The 10,000-nt window shown below is 43.5% G+C and overlaps 1 protein-coding gene across 3 annotated transcripts in view; it reads left to right on the forward strand.

The window, feature by feature from the left end:
- Positions 1–7,047: 7,047 nt before the first annotated feature.
- The window catches only part of gphnb (gephyrin b), a 102,212-nt gene continuing 99,259 nt past the window's right edge, over positions 7,048–10,000 (forward strand). For all 3 annotated transcript variants that reach the window (XM_080513640.1, XM_080513639.1, XM_080513641.1), the window contains exon 1: positions 7,048–7,144. In XM_080513640.1, coding sequence (XP_080369766.1) covers positions 7,081–7,144 — 64 coding nt within the window. In that variant the 5' untranslated portion in view covers positions 7,048–7,080. The remainder of the gene's footprint in view (positions 7,145–10,000) is intronic.

Genomic DNA, 10,000 nt, shown 5'->3' on the forward strand with positions numbered 1-10,000 from the left:
TTGAATCTTGGCTTCCACACTTTGTTCATCCTGAGTGAATAAACATGGTTGTTGTACATTGTACAATTTTTCCACATACCGGATAGACATAACTGCCAATGTCTACACAAGTGGAATAATTAAACCTCCACTTCAGTCATCAATAGACTTGGAATTATGCAGATACATTACTTTTAGTTGTTTGATCTAACCCCGGGCCACTTTCAGTGTAAGTAAGTAGTAAAATACACCCATTCCATCTGTAGCTATAATTGTTAAAGAATATTAATCTACAAACAAAATTTAGATCGGAATGCAACAAAAGCCTGATTAAAAATGATATACAAAGCAACCAAAAACTAGCAACGGAAGCAAATAGAACATTTGTTAAACAAGCTGTAAGAGTTAAACTACAGGACACTGGGACAGTGTTGTATGTCCATGCGGTAATGAGTGAAACTCAGATACAGCTGGTACAATCAGGGGTGATGTTTTTCAACATAAAGGAAGAGCGCAGAATCACGAAAAAGACATGAGTAAAGGGAGCAGATGAAAAAACAAGTGTAATGAGAACAAATTTCATCACATCTGAAGAAACCTGAAGAAATGGATTGTGAAGATTAAGTGGGTGGCATGTTCACATTCCGTCATTACATTTCTGATCAGTCACACAATAATTGTCAGGCACCATGCAAGAAAAAAGTTAATCTCAGAAGATGCATTGATAACAAGATGTAAGAACTCCCAAACCATCTTTTTTTTTTTCCAACAAATTTCTCTGTTCTGCAGATTATCTAGTTATAGATCTTTCGGGTCTTAGAGTAGCAGCAACTTATCCACACCAACTATTGATGAAGGCAAGGTATCAAACCAGATCAACATCTTTTTGAACTGTGTGAGCACAGATAAAACCTGTACAATGGACAGGCAAATATGAAAACTCCACATAGAAAAACACTCAAGCCCCCACTCGATAAGAGTATATTCTTGATGTGAGGCCTGTAAACACTACATAAACCAATACAACACCTAAAACCAAATAAACGCAAGAGCTGGGACAATGTCTCGATAGCTTTGCTGTCATACCATCCAAATTAAACCCACGGCTCCTGTATCAGCTGTAAGTTCATCCAGAATACTTGGAATTTGCTTGAGACTTGCATGTGCCTCAGCTGTCGAGGGAGATGTGTTGGCGATGCAAAACAGACAAGTGCAAAGCCAGCTATGTTCGCCACGGAGAGTATGGTCGCTTACACAAGCATTACATCAGGCGTATCACTACGGATGGGCAGAAAAGAAGAGATGGACAGTCACGTTACCTTCATGCCACTACTACATCACTATATCTGCAAAGCCATTGCACAAAAATAATCCTTATTAAAAATATCTGATTTAAACATGAGATGTATTTAAGTTCATAAAAATGGTATAATAATAGTATACACTTTACATCTGTCTTGCACTTGATAAATAAAAAAATTGAAAAAAAAACAAACCAAGTGGTTACATGTTACTTTGAACATACGGTGCACGTTCAATTGAAATTTCTTTACAATTGATGGACTGACATTTAACATGTGATATATTATGATCCGTCTTGTATAAAAAGCTCAAGGCTAAACTAGCTGACTTAGGATCAACGTCAGGGATCGAGGAGTGCTGAACCCATTCACAAAGGGAGGTTGTTTTTTTTTGTTTGTTTGGTTTTTTGCTTTAAGGGGAAAAAAAAATCTCTATGTTTAACTCTTCTGCGTTAGGAGCCAATTACACAGCTGAAAAAAAAAATGACCAGGGGTAGTTTGGTGTCCAAGGTTGTTCGTGCTGACATTCTGTTTTTCAATGCCACTCTGTTAATTATGCAAATGGAACACAGGGCCCCTGTATAAACATATAGATAGGGCCTCCTTTAATGTGTACACAGTCCCATAATTTCCTGTGAATTATTGGACACAAGCCTGTTCTTTTTTTCTCAAAACAATAAAAATTTGAAATATGAAATGACCCCTTCGGCTGCAGCAAGCTTCCCTCTTTTCAGGCTCTCCGGCCCTCACTCTCCTCCCTTGTTCTCTCTCTCTTTTTTTTCCCTTGTGGTGCAGCTCTTTGCACAGCGATGCTATGCGACACTGGCCAGCTTTAGAGAAGGCAAGTCCACATTGCATTAATTCTGAGCAGAGAGAAATCCAGTATCAGATGTAATGGGTTTGATTCCAAAGCCCTGGGGCAATGTTCTGCGCTGCTGTAATGGTGGTGGGAGTCGGCAGAGATCCTGCACTCATCAGAATGCTGCCTCACACACACACACACACGACACACACACACACCACACACACACACACACACACACACACACACACACACACACACACACACACACACACACACACACACACACACACACCCTTCCCATCTTGTCTTACTCAGCCTTCATCCCGATCCCTCCATTTTTCTTCTTCCTTGGATGACCAGAGGTGTACTACACCCCACCTCCCACTCTTGCCAGCCCTCTGGCCCATGTTGTTGCCTAATTACTGTCTCTAAACAAGGGAGCTTTGTCCCCAGCAGTCCTCAATTAAGTGTCTGCTGCTTCTTTGCAGATGGATAAATTGTCCCCCCCCCTCCTTTCCTCAATGACTTCTCCCATTCGGCTGAGGCATATTTAGCCAGGTATTCTGGAGAAGGCATTGAGAGAGAAGTCAAATTAGCCCCAAGGTAAGTTTCCCTCGTTTTGCTTTTATTTTTTTCTTTGTGTTTTGATTAAAGTACACCTTCTTATAATGTGTAGGGAATATTCCCAAGAAAACATATACATGGTTAAGGGAGAAACAGTGTAATCGTCTCCTCAAAGAAAAACAGAAATCACATGGTATGCGGTTGGCCAATCAAACACACATCAAGTGCAATTTGGTATTCAATGTAGTATTTGACCCATATAAAATGATGAGGATACAACACCATAAAGTGGTGTGTTTAACTTAGTGGAACCCTGTAAAAACTTGCAGCTGCATGCTTTATCAGGCATTTAACAACTTTAGCCTGGTGTTTTCTTTTTAGGAACGGGGGCAGGCTTGAGATCACTGAAGTGGAAGTTAAGCTTTATGGCTCTTTGGCGACAATGTCCAGCATGTTTTATGGTATGGATGGATCTGCTGCTTTCTCCTGATACCTCACAAGTACAGAGTGTTGGAGGAAGGTCATGAAACATAATCAATAAAACATCTGAAATTATTTCTAGTCTCAGTTGTTGGATAGGTTATGCTCTGTGCAGTGTCTCAGCATAAACATAACCCTGCGCTGGTTTCCATATAGTTTTGGGGGAAGTTCCAGCCTATGCCACATAAAGTGTGTTACGCACTGCTAATGTTGCATAACGCAAACACCCAGAGTAAGCCGTTGTCCTCTGGCAGCCCCCTTTTTTTCTGCAACTGGGGAAAACGGGGGACTTCCCTTGGCTCACTACGATGACGGAGAAGCATATACCTTCACAGCTCCCTCTGTGTGCTGAGGCTCCCCTTATTATTGTGATGGATGGTGCCTCCTCATCACCTATCCATGAACAGTGAGCAGCTCGACCGACAGTGAGCTAATTACACCGTCATTATAATACGCACTTGTGCACAAGCATACTTATTCTCACACTACATAAACACAGTCCTCAGTACACCAGATGGGGTCCCCAATATCTTCAGCCTGATGACTCCCTCCCTCCCCTCCTCCAAACCTCTCTGCTCTACTATCTTCCCTCCTCAGCTCTCCCTTTCTACGCCAACAGGGAAATTCCAGCCGTGCAGGAAAGCTTGCCAGGTCTGGGCAACGGTGTGTGTGTGTGTGTTGGGGGGGGCAGGAGCAGTATATATATATATATATATATATGCACATGCAGATAGTGCATGTGCATATGTGCATGTGCATAGTGCCAATCCCCACTATTAACAAGGCCTGTTTAACTGGTTTCTCACTGTCATTGACAGGCTGACAGATGCAGATGCTGCTGGGATGCTACTGGAGGGACATCGATCTCCACACAGATTTCAGACCCGCAAAAATATGTTCCTTCTTAATTTAAAAGCGAGTGTTGGTCAAGTTTATTCAAATGCACAAGAAGCCACATGTGTTTCTACAATACCATTACAGTATATATATTGATGCTGGGCCATATGGTGGGACAGTGATTGGCACCCTGACCTCACAGAGAGACGATGCCTGACCCAATTCTTAGAGGTGGGCCTTTTTTTGCAGAGTTTGCATTTTGTCCTTATTGTGCAAGGTTCTTTTTTTTTTCTTTTTTTTCAACACACCAGGCATGTCAGGACCATAGGTGACTGTGTGTGTATTTCTCTGTCTGGCCCTGTATTGAATTGTTCAGGCCACATTCTGCCTAACCCCAGAGCTACCTGGATTAGTTTAAACTTTAAACGCACAATCCTAAAAATAAATAACTGATACATTGCTTTTTAAGTTGATACTTGAAAAAAAGTTTTACAGACATTAAACGCAACCACCTTATTTGTTTTATTACTAATAGTTATGTGTTTGATGTCACTGCATTTTGCAGCTTATGTTTATACTTTACATACATTGAGCATGAAAAGTATAAATTATCCCATGCAGTGATCACTGCAACATTTGACGTCATCACCCATCCAAAAATGTATTTGCTTTTTTAAACGGTGTGTTTAAGGTTTTTTGTGCTTATTTGTTACTCTGCAGGGGTTTGTTTGTACAACAACTCTGAGGTAAAACAGACTTCTGTGTCTTAACGTTAACCTGATTTATAGCAGTCGTAACTCTTTTAGGTAATTTTCTTTGCATACTTGCAATAACTTATTATACAACATTTAAAACGTGCTTTTGGATGTGCAATCTTTTAGAGGAAACATGAAAGAGACGAGGAAAAAGTTCAAATTATTCAACCGCTATTAACAGAAGATGCAAGCTGCAGTAAGTTCTAAACATCAATCTGACCTCTTTTCAATTGTTGATCCATGAGAATGTATATATCTATCTAAATATACAAGATTTTCAAATAAAATGAGCGAGACGCAGGGGAAAGGGAGTGAGAGAAAGCGGGAGCCACAGGGACGGGTTAAGACATCAGATAAGTTGTGAAGGTCTATTTCATGCCCTTGGCAAGCACACCTCTGGTTGCTAAGTGTAACAAAATGGAACAGGGAATTGGCCACTATATAAAGTGTGGAAATTGTGTCATTTCTCTTGGTTAGGTCATTGGACACAGACATGGTTGGGCTACTGAAGCGAGCCAGTCAAGCTGGAACAGTTGCCCCATTTCTTGTCACTGTTACTGTGTTCACGCATGTGCGTTAATGAATTATGTATATTGATAGATTCCCAACAGAAGCTGGAGGATGGGCCGTTTTTTTTTTTTCCATGAGAATAAACAAGAGAAATTATAGCTACACCATCAGTGTGTAGCTCATCTATAAATAGCTGTGGTGCTTTTTATGCCTGAGGATGTAGTTGCATTTTTGCAGGTCAGACTGTGATCTTCTCTTAAGCCTCTGCATTGAGACACATCTCTGGGGTGTTGTCCTTGCTCTTTTAATGGGGAGGGGGGGGGGGGCTTTAATCTCAACAGCTGGGGTGCATTTTATGAGGAAAGAATTGGTGGGTGGATGAATCTCTTTGATTGGGTTTTCAATTTGGAGAACTGATACGTTTAATAATCGGTTTATGGCTCAACTATTCTTAATATTTCATTTTTTATTTTATATATTTATAGACATCTTAAGACTTCAAATTGTTGTCACAATGTATGCATACAGAATATATGTATGTATAAATCACAGTGCATACATGGTCTTGCCTATACTTGTAAAGATAAGCCCATGTATGCACTGCACAATTTATAGACATCAACATGTGGTGTATCACAAAAGACTGATTAAACTACAATCAATTCTGTTTCCATGCACAGCTAAGTCATGCTCTGCAAATGCAAAATGACAAATTTGAATGTGAAAGAAGGGTGTAATTAATTGCAATTAATTCAGAAGTATTGTGGATTTAGCAAATTATAAGATTTCAATGGATTGACAGAATTGATTAATTCTCACCTGGTGGCCACGGGGCAAAAGTCACAGGACAAAGAAATTGCCTTATACTATTGTTTATTATTTATTTAGTATTGTGCAGCAAAACACATTCAGTATGAAGTCATTGCTCAGCTCTGCCTCCACAGTGAGGCTGAGGTATTGATTCCCTTACCTGTTGCTTCCTCCTTTGCATTTTGGTCAAATTCGCAAGAACATGTTCTTGGTGTATATGAAATATGTAAGCTAGTGTATTGTTTTTTTTTTTTTAAGTAAGGCCTTATAAGACGCTTTATAAACATTAGTTTCTTGACAGACAGGGATAAATGTTAAGAAACACACAGAGTTTGCGTGGTGCATCAGTGGTTAGTGCCGGCTTCACGGGGCACAAAATAAGGCCTTATCATGTGGTGTTTTATAAACATTGGATCCTTGACAGACTGGCGTGTCTCCAGCCTATTTGACCAAGAATTATTCAGTAAGTTTGGCGATTTTGATCAATAAATGATCGGATGAAAACAAACAAACAAACAAAACAAAACATTTGTTAAAGATCAACATACAAATGTTCATTCTATATTTGCGGAATGACAACAAACGGCATTAGAAATGTCGCCTCAGATGTATTAAGATATATATATATATATATACATATATATATATAAACAAAAACTGAGTGACATCTGCAGACTGTCTCCTTAAAAGCTTTCTCGAGAAATAATGGTCTTCCTAAGAATTAATCTCGGATCCACACTACTACCATGGCAGGCGGCCAGCTGAGTGATGTGTGCGGTTTCCGCGGCCCCCGCATCCTGCGCGCTTATCTGTAGGTGTCCCGATGATCGCTCGGCTTTCAGCTCGTCTCGTCTGGCTCTCTCCTTCTCTCCCTCTCTTTCTCTCTCGCTCTCTCTCTCTCTCTCTCTCTCTGCTCCAGTCTTCCTCCATCTCCCCCCTCCCTCCCTCCCTCCCTCCTTCCCTCTCCCCGCTAAGTTCGATGCGATCGGCTCTGGGCCCTGCCGTGAGTTCTCGGTGCGGGGCGACAGCGCTGCTGAACATGGCGTCAGACGGGATGATTTTAACGAACCACGACCACCAAATCCGGGTCGGAGTCCTGACAGGTGAGAGCAGGAATGCCTCTCGGCTCTTGAACGTTTCGCTCGCGTCCCTGTGAGCGTGGATCCGCCGGCTGTGCGCCCGGATCTTCATACATGTTGGTTGGGGTTTTTTTTTTTTTTTTTTTACATCGGCTTTTCTGTCTCTACTGGGTTTTTTTTTTGTTTTTGTTTTTTTTGCGGCGTCTTGAAGTCTATGCTGATTTATTTCTCCCTCTCTTTCTCTCTCTCTCTCTCTCTCTTACTCTCTCTCTCTTTCCATTTGATCTCTGCATTAATGTTCACGCTACATGGCATCCGCCGCTTCGTGCGGTAATTGTGGAGCTTCTGCATCGGTGTGCGTCCGCTGCTGGGGGCTTCTCGTCGAGCTCGTTTTTCCCCCGCTGGAAGACGAAGAGGCGCTTAGTTTATGTGTATTGAATAATTCATGTCCCTATCTGCTTGTCAGAGCCGAAAATTACAGCTGACCGTGTGTTGTGTCGCTGCTAAAGATGCTCGGGCTATAGATTGCGTTATTGACACCCAGCTGACCACAGCGGTTTTCTCAAGTGGTGCTCACGACAGTTGCTGAAGGTGGATGTGGTGCGCGCATCCTCTGGCCTGTAGGAGTGTGGATGAGGAGGGAGGGTGGAGGGGGGGGGGGGGGGGCGCATGTATAAGAGGTCGGATTTTGTGAATGACAGCGCGGACGGAGAAGTTTACAGGACATATGGTGGAGGTGGTGGTGTTGTGTCTTTATTTATTTATTTGTGCGGGGCTGAAACACGCATGAATCCTACTGACATTCCTGTAAATGCGGCCGCGATGACGGCGCGTCTCCAGCCCGTCGACACGGGAGGCGTTTTGCGCTTGGATGCAATGTGCGGTTCTGGAGCGGCGGATGGTGATAGATCTAGTCGCCCCCCCCCCCCCCCCCCCCCCCCCCCCCCCCCCCACGAGTGTGTGTGTGTGTGTGTGTGTGTGTGTGTGTGTGTGTGTGTGTGTGTGTGTCCAGCCGATTGCTTTGTCATGTTTGTGATCGAGCTGAAATCAGCAGCAGTCATGATCAGAAAGTAAATTAAATCTTTTTTTTCTTGTGTGTGTGTGTGTGTGTGTGTGTGTGTGTGTGGGGGGGGGTGATAAAGGGTGTCCAGAGGAATACCCCCCTCCCGCCCTCCCCCTCTCTGTCCATCCTGTGTGAGGCTGGGTCGATCAATATTTCATGAAATCACGCACACACACACACACACACACGGTATTCCTCCATATGGAAATCCGCTACGGATGAGGTGGTAGGCGGTGTGTAGCGATGGAGAAATGTCTGTGTAAGACCCTCTACTGAAATCTGCCTGGGAAACCCCCACCATTAACAACACCACAACCACTCGTCTGCTTCATCCCTCCTCCTCCTCCTGGCTGGAGGAGAGAGGCAGAGCGCTGTCCGCGGTGCTGAAATCCAGCGTCACTCACAAATCAGTGCGGTACTGACCCCACCACGGTAAATACTGCATGAGATAGATGCACCCGGGAATGTAGAGGGGGAATCAACCCATTCCAAGTCACCTCTATCCCCTGCACTGCCGTCACTTTATTTTTTCTGTGGGGGGAGGGGGGGGGGGGGGTGCTTTCATACAAGGAGTTTGCAGTGATGTGTAAGAAAATAATCATCATCTGATAAAGATTTAGTGTCTGAAGGAGTAACATAAGCAATCTTTCTTACTGGTTTCTGTAGGTGTCTGCTTGCCGTATGTTTCTCACCAAGTGCAGGTCAGCGTATATGCAACCCTTTTTAACACTACATTAAAGCCCACGCCACATTAGAGGGGGTTAATTTCTCGGTGTCATCAGTCACTTGAATCCCCAACTGTATCCCCAGCGTACTGACAGATTGCCAGTTTGATCTCGCTGTGCAGTGTTGACAATTCCAGCATACATATGCCGATGTTGAGATGTGCAGGGACACAACCGACAGGCTTATTTGTCTTTTTGATGTATTTGTGTGTGTATATGGAGTATGGCTTGCACTGTCAGGGAAACAAAGCATCAAAAGGAGTGTGGGGGGTAGAAAGAGACGGGGATAAGATAGCAATAGGTTTCCATGTTTTACCTGACCTTTAGCCTTTTAAGAATCTAATCATGACGGGATTACTTGTTACTACAAGGTTTACTGCTCGCTCATTGTGAGGATTTTTTTTTTTTGGAGGGGGTGAGTTGATGTTTGTTGACAGCAAAAAAACTCACCTGCTGTGCTGCCATGCACAGTCAAAGCTCCAAATACACAGGTTAGCTGAATCTGTCTTACGACTCAGAACACTGTTGCCACACCTCAGTCTTGTATATCTACGGCGTTGGTTCTGTTAGTCGGCTGTGGTATGTGTCCTGTGTGAGCAGAATGCTAATGAGGCCCGGAGCAGTGCTCGATCTCGCTTCCTGCTCGGGTCAAAGGTCGGCTGTCCACTCCTGCATTTAGTCACAGGGGAGCAGATGAGACCTTGGCTCACCCTCCTCCATCACTTAGCCCCACATCCCTCCAGACAGGTGACAGAGCCTGAGGGATATCTCTGTTTAGACCCTGGGGCCAAGGCTGTGTGTGTGTGTGTGTGTGTGTGTGTGTGTGTGTGTGTGTGTGTGTGTGTGTGTATGTGTATGTGTGTGTGTGTGTGTGTGTGTGTGTGTGTGTGTGTGTGTGTGTGTGTGTGTGTGTGTGTGTGTGTGTGTGTGTGTGTGTGTGTGTGTGTGTGTGTGTGTGTGTTTCTGGAAGTCTTTGAAGAGAAGGTGGGGTGTTTGTGTGGAGAGTGAGGTATGAAACAGGATAATTGGGGTGAACGTACTGTCACTTGTCAGAGATGTCGCATTGAAATCGTGAGCTTTGTTAGGAGTGGA

The sequence above is a fragment of the Blennius ocellaris genome (genome assembly GCF_963422515.1).
Source record: "Blennius ocellaris genome assembly, chromosome: 18".
NCBI lineage: Eukaryota > Metazoa > Chordata > Actinopteri > Blenniiformes > Blenniidae > Blennius > Blennius ocellaris.